The 16,861-nt window shown below is 43.7% G+C and overlaps 2 protein-coding genes across 6 annotated transcripts in view; one reads left to right on the top strand and one right to left on the bottom strand.

Annotated features, from left to right (window-relative positions):
- LOC111597625 (teneurin-m) overlaps positions 1–16,861 on the bottom strand; it is a 131,704-nt gene that overhangs the window by 38,270 nt on the left and 76,573 nt on the right. For all 4 annotated transcript variants that reach the window (XM_023312427.2, XM_023312424.2, XM_023312425.2 and 1 more), the window contains exon 2: positions 12,181–12,378. In XM_023312427.2, coding sequence (XP_023168195.2) covers positions 12,181–12,378 — 198 coding nt within the window. The remainder of the gene's footprint in view (positions 1–12,180; positions 12,379–16,861) is intronic.
- On the top strand, positions 82–951 carry LOC111597626. 2 transcript variants are annotated; one of them, XM_023312429.2, is made up of 3 exons: positions 82–205; positions 313–507; positions 563–951. In XM_023312429.2, the coding sequence occupies exons 2-3, from the start codon at positions 376–378 to the stop codon at positions 911–913; spliced, it is 483 nt and encodes a 160-aa protein (XP_023168197.1). In that variant the 5' UTR covers positions 82–205; positions 313–375; the 3' UTR covers positions 914–951. The 2 variants fall into 2 exon arrangements, with proteins under 2 accessions (XP_023168197.1, XP_023168196.1); XM_023312428.2 differs by having other exon boundaries at positions 90–205; positions 261–507.

The following is a 16,861-nucleotide window of genomic DNA, read 5'->3' as shown; positions in this document are numbered from 1 at the left end:
TTGGTTTTGCATTTGATTTTGGTGTGTGCTGCAGGCCCATGCCTAGTCCTTTACGATGAATCAAGGACCTGCTCTATGGGTTTACACAAGTAGGCAAGGAGTTATCAATCAATTCCGTTCGGAGACTGAGCCAGTATTGGGATCGCATTAGTACACAACACTTTCACATCGAATGATAGCAGCATAGGCCCTGACAAGACACAAGGTAAGCACTGCATTGGGGCGAGGTTAACTAAACGTAATATGGCTTTATTAACTAGAATGTTTATCGATACTTTGCGCTTTTTGGACACTCCAAAACCCTTCCCGAAGACCAAAATTGGCAATTTTACATATAAGTTCTTGCGTTTTCTTTATCCCCCCTTTGGAAAAGACATGCCGTTGGTCACATACGACGTGGTTATACCGCACCCTGATAAAACTAGCTTGATAGCAGGCGCAACATGCTTCTCGATCTTGCTACTGGCCCTTCTGAGCATCAACATCTATAGGCGATCCCACGTAAAGGTGAGCGGGCATATTCTAAGATTTATTTGTGATATTTATATTATTTTCTATTCAGATCAGTTTGCCTGAAAAGTGCTTAGAGCAGGACCCAGATGTGGCAGATCTTGAAAATAAAGACAGTTTAGCTGACGCGAACAGCAGCGAGTGGATAAGCGACTCCACAATTTCCGAATCCATCGAGAATAATTTGCAGCCCAAAGAAGTGCAGCTGGATGTGAAATTGGAAATGGAAACCGAAACGGAAACCGAAAAAACCGGCGGCATCATAAATAATTGCAATAGCTATATCAAAGAGATTAAGCAGCTGCCCAACCAAGACATCGGTGACAGAAGTAACCTAATGAATGTTAAAATAGTTATTGGGAAGCCGCCTATATACCCCAGGCGCTCACATACAAATAAATAGACATTTATACTTAAGGTTTGGAATATATCGCGCAGTGATTCGGCTAAGCTCATTCAATTTTCATTTGAAATTTGGCGTTTTCTCTGCCCTTAATAAGTGTCAGCTTTGCCGTTCTCTGTTATAAAGTGAAGTGACTTTCAGTTTTATATACATGGAAGACACTGCACATGGGATTAGTGCTCCGCTGGCTGGGCTTCTGAAGCTCCAACCCAGAAGCTGGCTTGCAGCCAGTGGCATGGGCATAGCCAGGGGCCGATCAGGGAAGGGGCCTGGGTCTGGGCCAGGGGAAACCGGCTAGTGCGGAGTAGCGGGCGCCAGAGTATCGTTAAGGCAATCATTTGGCAGCGCATGTGTCAGATTACTTTCGTTGTTGGTTTCGTTTTATTTAAATTTCGTTGCTGGCTCTTTTTCGGTGGTTGTTTGTGTCCCTTAAATCTGACAGCAGCCGAAACTGTATGCTAAGCTTTTCTTTCTTTGTCTTCTTTTTGTTGCCAAACAAATTAATGATTGCCTTCAAGCAAATAAATCAAAAGCTTCAAGGATTTCAACTCTGGAACAGCTTTAAGCTGGGCGCCCACTTCTTGCTCGACAGCCTTTTTTCCACTCAACCAAGCGCGCTTGCATCCATCAATGATATATGTCCTCATATATATATATATGTTTGCATACACATAAAACTAGCTACTTGTGTGTGCGTGTGCCAAAGCCACAGCCACAGCCATTCGCATAAAGCAACTACCCGTGCGAGCCTGTTATAAATTATAATCATTGCGCTGCCTGGAACATCAACTACAGCTACTACTTGGGCTCTGAATGCGCCAATATTTGGCTGGCATTTCTACTTAAGCACTGTTTACAGATTGCGAACGCCTTTATCAAACTTGTAAAAAGAAATATCGACAGCTAGCGAGCAGTAGGCCCAGCTCACGATGAACTGCTTGTGCTTAGAGTATCTCTCGGCTGGTTGCATCCGATTGCAGTCTTCTTTCCAGTTCAAGGAGTGTCTAAGTTAAACTCCTTGTTTATATTGGCTCTGTACTGCAGGTCGACTGCACAAATATTTTGTTGACAGTTTTTATGGCCAGCAACGCCAACTGCTACCATATTGACAGTATGAGGCCAAAAGATTTTTTTTATTCTCTAACATTGAACATCAAATTTAAAGAAATAACTAGATTCGACTCAGAATTTTCATTTAGACAAGAGTTTCTTAAACACTTTAGCAACTGTCATTAAATTTGCGGAACGCACTTAAATCTGCTCAACTGGAATGGAAACATTTAAAAATAGCTTTCTGAAACTCTATTAGCATGACACATAAATTGCAAATAAATTATTGAAAAACTGAAAGCTATTCCTATATGGCCAACAACCTACAACAAAATTGCGAGAGAGCTTTGTTTCCGACTGTCAAAATGTACTGAATTTAAGCTTTTTAAATTATGGCAAATAGCAAATAGCAACACAGAATTAAAATAAAATTAAAAAATAGCCATTTAATGTTTGAGAATTCAGTGAAAATATTACACACATTGTCACATACAAATGCTGGTCGGGCTTAGCTGACTACAAAATACTCGCTGCCCAGTCGAACCAACAGTAAAACTATGAAGAAATCTTTATGTTTTGCTACGTCCCTAGAGGACAGTTGAGTAGATCAATAATTATCAGTTATATTTTTGGTGATGTGAGTTGGAACTCATTTGCCAAAGCAGCTTATATTATAACACATTACTTCCAGCCAATATACTCGTTTAACTTCTCGAACGAGTGTAATTGGGTGTTCCGGGGGTTGAATTGAATATTTGAATTATTTATAATGAATCGCTTAATATATTTGTCAGATGCACACATAGAACACTCATCTGATTACTAAGCCAGCCGACAGCCCAAATACCCACAGCCCCAATTCCCAAAGAGAATGCTAAACAAAAGCCATGAACAGAATGTGGTACGAGAAGGGATTTTCAAACCTATTTGCTAAAAATTGCATGGTTGAATCGTGTTTGGCCAACAAAAGAAGCCGTTTTTAATCCAACTAAATAAAATAGAACTCAACTAACGAAAATGTTTGCAATTAATTAGAATAAACCTTAATGCGACTGACTGTGTAATACACTCCACAAATATGCCTTATCTAAAACCCCTAAAACCCAGTGATAATGGGAATCGAGCTGTTTGCACTAGGCATTCTCACATGCTTTTAATTCAGTTTTTGATATACTAAAGCAAGATTTTTGACTATATAAGCCCACTTATTAAGTGCTTTAGTGCCATTTTCTGGGGCTGCTTCTTCATTCTAAAGGCATTGGTAAAACTTAAAATCACGATCGATTATACGACAGCAGAATCTCATCTGCATATCTCACAGCCCTTAGGAACGAAAGGGAAAGCCTTTTTAGGTATGACAGATTTCTCTTAGTGTCAGTCACTATAGAGTCTGTATAGTGCGTTGTTGGGGCTTTTCGATGCCTAAGCAGTTGCAGATGCAGATGCTTGCAGCCTATTGAATGTGTCATTAGAGTTGACAAATTATAAAGCCACGTGTGAGCCTGGCATCTCTGCTTTCAAAGACGTTAATCTGCCAGTGAGAGGCGGCGGGGAAGCCCTACCCAATTTGGCTTACATAATTCAGGCGTGCCAGCATGCTGGCCAAACTAGAATTACGTCAACTAACTAATTGCATGCCATTGCCACTTGACTTTAAATTAATGCTGGTAATTGCTGTCACGATGTCGTTAGTGATTATCTGAATGCCTAATGCCTGATTCGGCTCGTTAGGGTTGCATTCAATCGGGCGCTAAAAGGTAAATATCATTTATCAATCAGCTTGGGCAGCTTGCGTAACTCAGTGGGAATATTAGATAATTTGCCAAAGGAGCATTAATAATGCTATTGAGATGTGTGCGAAGAGCCTTGACATTCGTCTGCTCCTTGAACCACTATAACTTGTAGAAGGACCCAAATAAATACAAAATAGAAAGAAAATGCGACGTCCTAAGCGAAAAGTTTAAAACTTTTGGCCAACCAGGCACACGGCAACATATTTTCGTACTCCATAAATTATGCGCATAACCAAGGAGCAGCAACTGAGACTGAGTTCAACCAAAATCAAGAGCAAAGAGCGGATTATATGTAAAACGACTACACAGAGATGCCTCTGTGTGGCAGAAGAAGAAATCAACTAACCAAGCAGAACTATTACAATGGCAAAAAGTTTAACGAGTCATGTGAAAGTCTGTGGGGATTTCTGATAGCCACCCCTGGCCAAAATCTGAGGCAAGCAGCAGCCGTTGGGTGCGAAATTTACTTTTATTGCCCTATGTCGTCTCTGTAGCTGGTGCGATGTACATATGTAATATGCCTAGGCTTAACCACAGCATTTGATAAGGCAGCAGCAAGACGACAGACTTGATCCTGTTGCTGTTTGCAAGGTAACCAGATAGCCTGCCTTTGGGAGATGCTCTGCTTGGCTGCTTTGTTTGTTAGTTATGGGCCTTAAAACTTGTCACACTTGTCAAACAAACTTGCAAAATGTCTGCTACTTTAGAGCGTTGCAACTCTCTGAGAAAAGAAACCACAAAATAGCTCATGCAACTCGGAGACTGTGTTGGGAGTGCTCCACTTGCTGATACCCCATGCTCATGTATAATTATATAATGCAACCCCAAGATAGATAATATTAAGTATCATGATATATGTGTACCATCAATCAAATTACTTTACTTTTGAATGTCGATAAGGCAAACAGATAGACATATATACTTTTGGTCCATTATATATATGAGAAATTCATCTGTGCTAAAAAGTTCTTTACGCCACTTTCTGTCGTTGTCCCTGCTGCATATTTTTCTCTTTAGGCCCAGTAAAAGGTCACGCAGTCACATGCTAATGAGCAGCCTTACATAGGTGGCCGCTAGGCTGCCCTCTTCCAGTTTTAGTGAAATTGGCGCGTTGGAGTGCAGCCACAACACGAACTCCTCTCGCAGGCAACTCTACTTTATGACATGAATTCGGAAACCGCTTTTTGTGCCTGCTTTGCAAGCTAGCTTCCCCAGGTTTTGTAAACGAATGTGTGAAGGACTAAAAAAGGGATCCAAGCAAGGTTTTTGCTGTGGGCGCTCAGTTGTTGCAGCAAGCATTTTGAGTAAAAAATGCGGGCAGAGAAAAAAAGCGAAATAGGAAAAAACATTTTGTTAGTTGCATAAATTTGGTTACTGTTGTTATCCTTTTTTTGTTGTACCCGCTTGTTTCGTAGTCCTTGATAACAGACAGCGTCCGCTAAGCGTCGTCGTGGGAGCAACTTATGTGAAACGGCGCCAGTTTAGATACATCTGAAAGCTGGGGCCAGATAAATCTGTAGCTGGTTTTAGGGAAGCTGGCGAGCCAATAACTGTTAAGGGCCAAAGCATAACTAAAGTTTACTTTAAGTCTCGTTCAGTTCAATGGCCTTCGCAGGCATGAATCACTCTGAGTCCCTACCTTACGACGGAGCACTCAGAACTTAATCGCAATCTTTGAAGCACATAACTTGAATACAGGCTCATAATGTGGCAAGGATACACACCCACCCACCCACAGAGCCGTGCACAGACACACAGACACAGAACCTTCTTACATTGCACACCCATTTATATCTCTATTTACAATTTATGCGCCACGTGAAGGTAAATAAAGTTGCAACAAGCGCTGCACACGCGACGACCGTAGTGTCTATCTGGCTCTGGTGCACTCGTTGGCTGGTTGGTTGGTTGCTTGGTTTGCCATACAAATCCCAAAACCATTTCACTAATTGAAATGAATTTTCATATACGACGACGAGAAAATGTCGAGAAGCGCAACGTTGACGTACGTGAGTGAGTGTGAGCGAGTGTGTGCGCGAGTGTGTATGCAATCGTGTGTGGGTGTTTGTTTACGAGACACTTTCGTGTCGCAGTACAAAATTGCAGTGACCTAAGGCAACTGGAAAATCGTTGGGCGCAAGCCAAATGAAAGCGACGCAGTTGAATGACTTTCCTTTCCAAATGACTCTTTAAGTCTTAAAGAGCTCAAACACTAGGAAGAGTAAATTCAAAAATATTTCCAATTATAGCTGATGACTATTCATATTTGGATAAAGAGATTTCCTTCAGCAATACACTACATCATTGTCTCCAGACGGCAGGAAACTTTTCTGCAAAAGAACAACAAAACAAATAACTCACTCGACATGTCTCAAGTTGGAGAAAGTCTTTAGAGTTGGGGAAATGCAGCGGAATTTCCACATTCAACATATTCTTTATTTTTGTTTCCTTTTTTTTTATAATTAATATACAATTATGCAACCTGCTTGGCTAGAGACTGCGGAGTGGTCGGGCCGAGTGCCCGGTTCCCAAGAAGATTTTCAAGTTCATAATTATGTGGGGCCCGCTTGGCAGGTCCTAAATGCACTTCTCACGTCGACAGTTTTAATATATATGTGCTATGTATATTTATATATATTCTTCTTTTATTTATTCTCAATGTGAAAGTCACATCAGAGAAAGTACAAAAGATGGCAGCTCAGTTAGGGAGAGGCAGGGCGGCTCCTGTCCGCATTTCCCACAACGGAAGTCATCATACTTGCGCTTGTTTACATTCTGCTTCGGGTTTTGCTGCTGCTCCTGCTACAAGCTACGCTGCGTATACGTAATATGTAATGAGGCTGCCTGGCTGGCTGGCTGGCTGGCTGGTTGGTTGGCTGGCAATGTTGCCTTTTGAAAGGCGTTGAGCGTGGCGTGTAAACGCAAAATGGTGACAAAGCGCGCCTGCAGGGGACTGCGCTGAATACGTGTGTGTGCGTGTGTGTGTGTGAAGCTATTCTAAGGCATTTGCTTGGCTTTTTTTCTTTGTCGGCGGCGCTGGGGTAACATTATTTTAATTAACATATTTATATGTGGAAGGGCTCAGGGCAACAAAAGCGACAGCCGCATCACTCGAGCTGATATGGCTGTGCATGTGTGTGTGCGTGTGTATGTCTCCGGTGTGTTCGTGTGTGTGTGGGTGCTTGTTTGTGTGTGCGTTGCAATTTTAATTACATAGACGCGACGACTTAAACAACAGGCAACATATAGAATGCATTATGTTGCCATATGAAATCATTAAAAACTGTTTGCAAAGCCAAAGCGAAATCATTAAAAGCATATAAATTATGCACGCAGATAGCGAGCGCCAGCTGCCACTCCCACGCTCACGTTCATAATACTAAAATGATGAAATGCCAGTCCACATAATTATGAAGCAGAAAAATGCCACAACTGCAGCGACGATGACGGCAACAAAAATTGTTCTGCTAATGCTTAGCGTGCCTGTGCCGCCGTTTGTTACATACTTTTCCCGGGTGGCGTTTCAATGCGATGCGGATGAAAAGGGTTCAAGAAAAGACTGCGCCAGCAATGAAGACGGGGGCAGTTATTTCATATGCGCCACCTAAAAGTATGCCTTAAGAAATTGCTTGCTTGAAACTTGTCTCGCCTAATGAAGAGCCGTCTGCTCTTGCCGCAGTACATTTCATCCAGGTATTTTTGGCTAAAAATGCTCAAGTGAAAGAGGAATGCGAGCGGCTTCCTTTGCAAATTGTTGAGTGCGTGGAAAGGCAGAGCGCTTTGTTTTGCAGTAGTTAGCACCGAGCTCCTCTCTTATATATATTTTCCCCTCCGGGCACGCACACATACATACAGGTGCATTCATAGAGCGACCGCACTCGATGCCAATAAATCCTCGGCAATCGCACTCAAAAATCAAAAGATACAAGCCGGATAGGGAGACAGGCGAACATAAAATGCCAATTTCTAGTTGCCAAATGGTTATTGCCACAACAGCAGCAACTGCGAGAGCAGAGGCTACAAAAGTAACAAATTTACCACACACCGATACATGCAGAAAACGGCCAATGCATTACGTATATCCATATCAACACACACACACACACACACACATGCACACTAGTGCCTTACCCGCGGTCGCTGCAGTAGGTAAAGTTAAGTGGAGCAACAGCGAGCACAGAAAATAAAAACGCCAAACAGAAGGCAATTTGCAGCGCCAGCACAGGTAAGAGAGTGAATGACTTCGAGATACCCTATAGCACAATATGAGTTCCTAGTTAGATCATCCTGCCTGCTCAGAGGCCGAATACACTCAAAGAAAATGAGCTGCGCTGCTGGGGCAAATGTTTATTGTTCGGCTTTGCCTTGCACAGTCTTTAGCACTACATGAAATTAATAATTGTGCGTGGCATGCGACTGGGCGAGTGCATAATGCAGAGCAGCAAGCAGATATTTATTCGTTGCAGTCCGTCTGATAGAGGCTGGGCAAGACGGGTAGCAGCGCAGCACTTAGAAGGCATAAAATTTATAAATTACTATGCTGCACCATAATAAATTTCAGTTTGCGTAAAAACGCAAAATTTATATACACCATGCAGCCTAGTGTGGGGAGGGGCTCAACTGGACTGTGAGTGGACTGAAAAACCCATTATGAATGAATTTAGTAGCAGCAGCAGCAGCAGCAGCAGCAGCACAAAAACCAAAACGTGCTAGCACATTTCGTCGTATTTATACAAATTTAAAGCATTCACCCAACATGCGGCGGGTGGGCGAGTACTCAAAATTTACGAGTATTTCCATGGCTGCCAGCGACGATAAACCAAACCAGTCGAAAGCAATAACGACGAGCCAATGCCAATAGACAGCGGACGGCGGGCCAGGACGATCGCAAAGGACTAAACATGACTAGACTACTTGTGCACTATAGCATCGGCTGGAAGTTAGTTGAAGGACACACACAACCGGATGCCGCTTGCCCAGTCGCTAGACAAAGGGGCGTGTCGGGCATAGGCAATGTGGCAGTCCGGCAGTCCAGTTGGCAGTTGGCAGTTGGCAGTTGCTAGTCGTCGGTCGTCGGTGTCTGGCCTTTGGCCGCTTCTGCTGCTTGGTCTCTGTCCCGGCCGGTCAATGACAGCTAAAGTTTTTCAAACTAACCTCGAAACGATAAAAAATTAAAGCAACAGTAAATGAGAGACGTACAAGCAGACAGATAGACAAACGGACAGAGAGACGGACAGACGAGACAGAGGAGGAGGCAAGAGTATTTACTGCATCAAAATGCCGCAATGGGCTGTTATTATAATGAAAACGAAACAGAGAACCTGGCGCAGTAAAACCGGCAATAAGTAGTTGCCTTTGTGGCGGACGGAGTGCCCCTAACGGTTGCATAACCAACGTCAAGTTGCCATTAATTTTCAAGTGCAATGTCTGTATTCATATCCCTCGTCCCTAGGGCTCTGGCTTTCAATATGCAAGCCGCACACAAAAGTATGCTACGAAATTAGTTGATTTACAGAAAGCAGTTCTACACAATTCTGCGTTTCTCTTCCCTTATGCTGTGATATGAACAACTTTTAATATAGACCAGAAACAAGATTTAAGCTAGAAGTAAGTGACGTTCCTTTATTTAACCCAAGCTGTCTCATCTTAGGGCAATTTTAAAGCTTTAAGCGGCTCTCCTGAGCTCACTCAGCGTGTTCAAGACTGTAAAACACATTTGAAACTGGGTGAATCACGGTGAAGGGGCCAATGGGCCAGCATCACCCTATCAATATGTCGACTTTTGTTCAACTGTTTTATTTAATTTCATTGTTTTTTGTTTCTGTTTTTGTTTTTTGCTTTTTGGGCGAAAACTCGACCGTGCGCTACAGCAATTTATGCAATTTTCCTTGCATATATGCACATTTATATATTTATGTGTGTATATATGTATGAGTATATATATATATGATACAAATATATTTTTTAACTCTTGCCCCAGAGTTATATGTCGTTCTTTGCTACCGCGTCTGTGTGTGTGTGTGTGTAGTACCAATCGGGCTGAATACCTTTTTTTGTATTTGCAAATGGTGCATAAGCATTTTTTCATGTACGGCCAAATAAAAAATTGAGAAGGCAAATAAAAGCAGCTGGAGCCCGAAAAAATTTGAAACTATAGCAATATATGGACGAACTTTTTTCAGGGTATATTATTTGTATTCCAGATATCCTATATTCAAGGCAAAGTACTTAGAGTATATCAACTCAAGAATGGGTAGCTTCATCTTCGTCTTGCAACCAAACTAGATGATTGATAACTGAATGAACTTACTCATTTTATGCTTACGCTGATTGATTAGCTCGAATGTAATACTTTCTTTTTATAGGGTATCTGCTCGTCGAGCATTCAAGCCAAATGCTTTTCTTGTGTTTATTTTTGCATGCATATGAAGTGAGGGAAAATATTTTATGGCCGTTCACTTAGCCTCTCCAGCACTCCCGAACAGTCATCGAATTCGGATTCAACTTTTGCTCTGTGCTTGGGCTCTTTTCTCCGAATGGGTGCCAAAAGTCAACAAATAATATTTTTGCATAAAAATCGTCACTGAAATGAAAATATTCGGCTGCAGCCATGCACGTGGCATGGGCAGTCGCCGGACACTACGGAAGGGTAGGCTTAAAAGCCCGACAAAGCAAACAGGCGTTACATGTGTGCGTGTGTGTTGTCTGTGTGTGTGTCTGTGTGTGTGTGTGTGTGGCAAAGAGAAATCTCAATTTGCACAAAATTTAATCAATATATGCTTTACGACTATAGCTATTCCAGCTTCACCCCCTGCGCCGAGTTCATTGTTGGCCCAGTCTTCGGCTGCTTATAAATTTATGCATATATGCAAATAGAATTGCCAAAATTGTCATTTAATTGCACTTTAGACAGCACCAAAGGCCGCAAAATGATATGCAAAATGCAAACGGCGCTTCAGTCTGTTCAATATTAATGTCATTCATTCATGAGATCTTCAGCATCCTTGACTTGCCAGAGATCGGGTTGGAATTGTGCAATACTCTTTAAAGGCTTTAACTAGTTCAGCGTCCGGCTTAAGTTTTACGTGATAATTATGAAAGCTGTGGCATGAGCTGTGGCAGTGTGAAATAAGCTTTGTTTGGATAAAAATGAAAAGAGGAATCAACGGAAAAAGAAAATTTAATGGAACGCAGCGAATTCTAGACAAAACTTGGCACATATACAACACCCGAGAGAGAGAGAGGAAGAGGGAGGGGAGGGAGGTCGTGGCACGTACATGTGTATTTGCACAATGTGAAAGAGTAAACAAAAGGCGGCATGCAACCAATACACAAATACACGCACGCGTAAGCAAACTGCCCAACAGCCAGAAAGTATGGTTTACAAATGTGTAACAGAAACATCAACACATCCACAACAATACACACACACACTCGCACAAGAGTGGAGTGGCTGCTGTTCTGTGCTTCGTCTTGCTTGTTACTTTTACTCGCATTTCTCGCAGCGCGCACAAATCTACGCAGGAGACATTACGAGTGCGCCTGCATTTGAGACGAACAATTGGTGAATTCTCTCGCACTCTCTCTCCTCCTACTCCTGCTGTGTGCTTATCACAATTTATTATCACATATTTTCGAAAACGTTTAACCATTATCAAACCCTTGCCTAAACGACAACAGTTAAATGCAGCGCAGTTTAAGCCACTTTATCTCCAGCCCCAGCCTCGCCTTCGAATTTCGCCCTTCTAGCCTAATGTGTATCTGTGTTGGTGTGTGTTGATGTGTGTGTGTACATAAATGTGCGCCAAAAAGGCAGTCGCATTTATTTGCTAGATTTTGGATTTATTTTTTCCATTTCTGTTCTTCTTTTTTCTTTTTTCCGTAGGCCCCTGCGGCCGTTTGGCATCTCTTTTTTGTGTTAGTTTGCTTAGTGCAGGGCACTTGTTGTTGCTCTTGTTGTTGTCGACTATTTTCACTCCACTTTCGAATGTTTTTATCCCTAAAGTCTGCTTGCGGATATGCACACATACGCACTCCAATCCACACACACACACACACACACTCCCATACACACACGAATATTGAGAAAAAAGATTGTTGGAAAAACAATAAATGGCAAATGTATTGCGGCATTTTAGGCGCATGGCGTAAAACAAAAGACCTGCAAATTTTGCAAAATGCTGTTGGCCTCTGCCTATTTTCTCCCTCTCTCTGTGTGTGTGTGCTTTCAGTTTTTAGTTTTCATGCTTTGCATTTTTAGAGCAATATGGCAAATGGAATTTTTCGTGCACGTCGCGCGCTAAGCATTTAAGTGAGCCAAGTGGCTTTTTGCAAGTGGGGGCGACGATTTGCATATGGCTTTCGGTTGGAAATGGCCCGAATATACATATAAATTGTAGCGGAGTGCATCTGTAAAATACTCACTTAGATTTCCACTAGGAATGTAAACGTTGCCCGATGGCGTCCGCACCAAACACGATGGCTCAAAGTCAACGTTCAGATCATTGGGATTGTTAGCAACAGCGCCGGCAATTAAACGAGTATTATTCATACGACTCATTGTCGGATTACGTGGCGGAACATCCGGTGGTGCTGTGGGCGTGACTCCCTCCAGGAGAAAGCCTGCAAATAGTGACAGAGAAGGGCATATGTGGAGTGAGTGGCTGTGAATCGTAACTGGTGACTGTAAAAGCATTTTGATTTCTTTACGCTCTCAATCCATAAAATATTTATTGGAAGCCGAAACACGCGCAAATAAAAGGGAAATCCATAATAAATATATTTTTATTTTATATATCCTGCACAAGAAGCAAGCGACTCTGCCAGATGTGATCTAAAGCCCAGTGAGGACCCTGTGGAACAGGGTATGCTGCGAGCTGAGCAACTTCGATTAGAGTTGGTTTTTTTTATATTAAAGTTAAGTAAATTTTTAAACAATTGCAAATGGAAATTGTGGTGGGTTGCCTTCCTGCTGCCTGGCTGGCTGGCTGGCTGGCTGGCCGCCTCTTCTGCCGGGGCGTGCAATCAGTGAGCATTGAGAGCCGAAAATCAGGCAGAAATAAAAATGAAATTATTTAGCAGCATTGAAAATTCAATTTGTTGCTGGGCGGTGCCAGACAAACAGCGCCCGAGCACACACACACACACACACACACACAAATGTATACACATGGATATATAGAAATGTGTCTTCGAAATAGAGCGAATTGCCTAGCGAAAGGCAATTTGAGAATCAAAAGCAGGCCACCGCCGCCTCCCCAAGCAGGGCGCAAGAAATCGAAATAAAATTCAATTTGCCGCGCTGAAAAATTTGAATGTCGCCGACAACAACTTCCAGGAGGCAGCATCAAATGCCTTTGATAAGCACATACACATACTTAAAAACACGCACACACACAAACACAAATACGCCCCCCCTCCCACACACACACAAATATATACATTAATAAGAAGGTATTCAGCTGAGTGTGTGCGCGGTAACACTCTGTGAGGAGGCTGTGGAGTAGAGCGCGCGCCAGGATCCGTATAATAAATTTCAAAAGCATTCGCATTCAGTCGCATAGAAAATTTTAAGCTCATTTATAGGCTTAAAATGCGCGGCAATGGCAGTGAGGCGCGGCTGCGGGGTACGTAGTGTGCTAAGCAGGATTCTCGACAAATTTAAATGCCAAAAGCAAAAACAACAAAATCATAAAAAGCAAACGGCAAACGGAAGTGCCTCAGGCCAATGGTAGAAATTTCAAAATTGTTGAGATTTGCTTAGCGCGAAAATTATATCCTGCCTAGACCCAACCCCCAGTCCAGTGCCTCGCAGCTGGCGAGGCTGGGACACCATCAAGGACTGTTGACAGTGTGCCTAGTTTTCCGAGTGCCAGCATCCTTCAGCAGGACGCAGTATTGCGTTAGGCTTAGGCGATTTCGCTGCTCTCTCTGCTGCCGACAAATGACTGGAAGACCAGGCAAGTGACCAGCTCTCTGAGGCAGTGGGAAATTTAAGCTGCGGAAAATATGACACCAGCCTGGGCCGCTGCATGAATGTCCGTGGGGCTTGCGCATTATCATTCTAATGAAACGCGTCCGACTGGTCGCTCGGTCGGTCGGTCGGTCGGTCTGGCTGCGACCTCAATCGCAGGAGCTGGCGGAATACTGCCTGACTGCTGCCAGCAAAGATTATTTCACGCGGTTAAACACAGTAGCAAAGTTGGCCACAAATTTTTCAACGGCAGCCGAACAAATTCGAAATTGGCATGACTGGGAGGAGTACTCGGGCAGGTCCCATCGTCGGTCAGGGCTTTGTCGGTCAGTTGTGATTGAAGGAGGCGCGCCGAGTGGAGAGGCGGTTGGCTAAAAATATTTGAGGGCTTTTGTCTTTGGCTTGTGTGTAATTAGATTTGAGATTTAAGGCGCTTAACACTGATGAGCAGCAAATTGAAATTGCCAGCAGCTGCCAGCCGCCAGCCGCCAGCCGCGCATGGGGCGTATACGCAATGTCACAAGCACAATGCATTAAAACTAAAAAGTGTAGAAAGTTTTGGGCGCTCGGCTCGATAAAGACGGCGCTTTAATGGCAGCTGCTGTGTCAACATAATCCTAAAAAGCTGAGCATCCTGCCCCACCGCCGGGCCACAGCGATAGAATTGCATTTCAGACAAATTATTTTGCCATCAAGCGTAAAAGTTAAGCTTCACTCTTAGCATTTGCATACACAGACGATAACGTTATTTAAATACACATCCCAGAGTGGGGATCGAGCGCAGGGGTGAGTAGATTGTGGCTGCTACATGCACATTAGTTTAATATTAAACACCGAGTGGCAAAATGTCAATTGTGCTTGCTCCCTTAACTTCTGTCAGGGCTCTTGCTAGCGGTTTAGCAAAGCGGCCAAAGGGCCAGAAAAAAGAAAAAACTGATGAAGACAAAAAGAACAGCAAGCGGCAACAATGGCAACTCTGGCGGCCAAACAAAAGTTGCTGCAATGGTCGCCGCTCGCTCTGGCCGTTAGCATCCGCAGCCAGACAGGCGTAAGAGCAGCCAGGAGGAGTGAACGTGAATGCCAAGCGCTCGACTAAAGCGCATCCAGCAACGGGAACGGCAACGGCAACAACAACAGAAACAGACCAGGCAATGGCGCTGATAAGCAGCTTATCTTCATTTCTACAACCTCCAGCGTTTATTTTTGTGTGGGCGTTGTTTGTTTGTTTGTTTGTTGTTATTGCTGCTGCTGTTGTTGCCATTGTCGTTGTCATTTTGAATGCGAATTGTCGTCGTTGTCGTCATCTATGCTGTTGTTGCTGCTGCTGCTGCTGTTGTTGCTTTCTGGGTACGCAAAATGTGTAATGGCATTTCGTCAGGCGAAGCATGAAAAAGCGACAACGCACACACATACACAAGCACTCTACAAATGCCGATGTGCGGGTGTGTGTGTGTTTGTGTGTGGCAAAACAAATTTACCCCACCGCGTCTTTTTGGCTCTGTGCTGTTCCTGGAGTCGTCTCAACTGCTTGCTCTGCAGCGCTGATGGCCTTTGTGCTGGTGCAGCTTAATGCTTTTATAATGCATTCAACAACAAATGAAAATGAGCACAGCAAATGGCAAAAGTATTTACATTTGCAGCTCCTCAATACGGAGCCCCAACTCCAGTGAAGTTGGCCTCGTAGCCGCACTGCAGTTGCAAAGTCTTGAACAGCGTTTAAGGCAGCTTCGCGCCCAAAACTATATTGCGGTAATTCAATTAAGAGCATCCGAGGCTGTTCTCGCAACGCCAACCAGCCTGTGGCAGGTTAGCAACGAAAAACGACACCAGCTGCTTGCGGCATGCCAGGAATGAACAATGCAAGAGGGCGGGCCGGACATACCGATGTTTCTGCCAAGGTGCCAACAGCAAGCCAGCAAGAATAACAAAAACAATAACAACGTCATCAGCATTTTGCAGTCCGCCTTCATCTTTGCTGGCTTCATCCGTGCGTCCTGACGTGGAGAGAAATGTAAAACACTTTTGGTATGACAGCTGAAATGTCAGTTAAGCATGAATTGCCTCAGTCTCCCAGCTCTGAAGCAGCCGTAATCAAATTGTCTCTGCGCTTTTCTGTTTTCAACTGGCTTCAGGTGTGCCAGCTGGGCCTGGGCCTGGTGGGTCAGGCGAGCACCCGCTGAGCTCTTGTTGCCGACAGTTTCTTTACTTTATTTACACTTGTTGCCACGGCGGGTTAACTGCGGATTAAGTGAACCAGTTGCCGGTGTCGAGTTTATGAATGTCGACTGCAACTTGGCAATATATTTAAGTAGATGTTACGATCGAGCATGTCTATGGTCCAACTCCAAATCGACAGAAACTATGTTGGCTAAATGAAGTCGACGGGCAACACTGCGTATACGCAATGTAGCCGAGTAACTGCTGTATTTTTGCTTTGTTAGTGGCAGCTGTTGCTGATGCTGCCATTTTGTTGATAAGCAGATGTTGCAGAAATCCAAACACACACACACACACACTAATCCACCTACACACACACAATGCCAAATAAAAGCAGCCCAAGTTGACAATTATTTAGCTGCGTGTGCGTCTATGTATCCCAGTGTTTGCCTATGGTTGTTTATGTGCCATCAGTTGAATGCACCTAGTTAGAGACAGCTCTTCGCTTCGCCATCTCCCTGTGCTATGGGATCCACTATAATGCGGGCCATCTATATGCGTGCAAACGTTTGCCGTTCGCCTCTGTTTATATTTGCATACATTTGCAGCGATGCATGAGCGTTCGATTGGGTGTGAGAGGCAGTCTCCTGCTCCTGACATCACCAGCGTTGTCGAAGTCAAGCTATAGGCTAGAACCAAATGACCTGAATCTAGGTCCAAAATAATGGTTCAGCAGACCTAGATTTTGCATATACTAATATATAGTCGCATATGAAGCTGACGCCTTTAGCTTGGCAAGTTTGTGTAGTTTATTAAATGTGGTAAATGCTACTTGGCAGGCCTCTTTAATGTAGGGTCTATCCAACTATTTATGTCGCTTGTCATGTTGCTGACTCCCACAACTCATGCTCGCACCTTCAGGCGTGCGCCCTGTCCCCGTACCGTCCCCGTCCCCTTTCTCCGTCCCATTCCCAT

This window comes from Drosophila hydei, unplaced genomic scaffold (genome assembly GCF_003285905.1).
Source record: "Drosophila hydei strain 15085-1641.00,03,60 unplaced genomic scaffold, DhydRS2 tig00000001-arrow-pilon, whole genome shotgun sequence".
Taxonomy (NCBI): domain Eukaryota; kingdom Metazoa; phylum Arthropoda; class Insecta; order Diptera; family Drosophilidae; genus Drosophila; species Drosophila hydei.
Note: the sequence above shows the minus strand (reverse complement) of the source record. Positions and strands in the feature narration are given on the sequence as shown.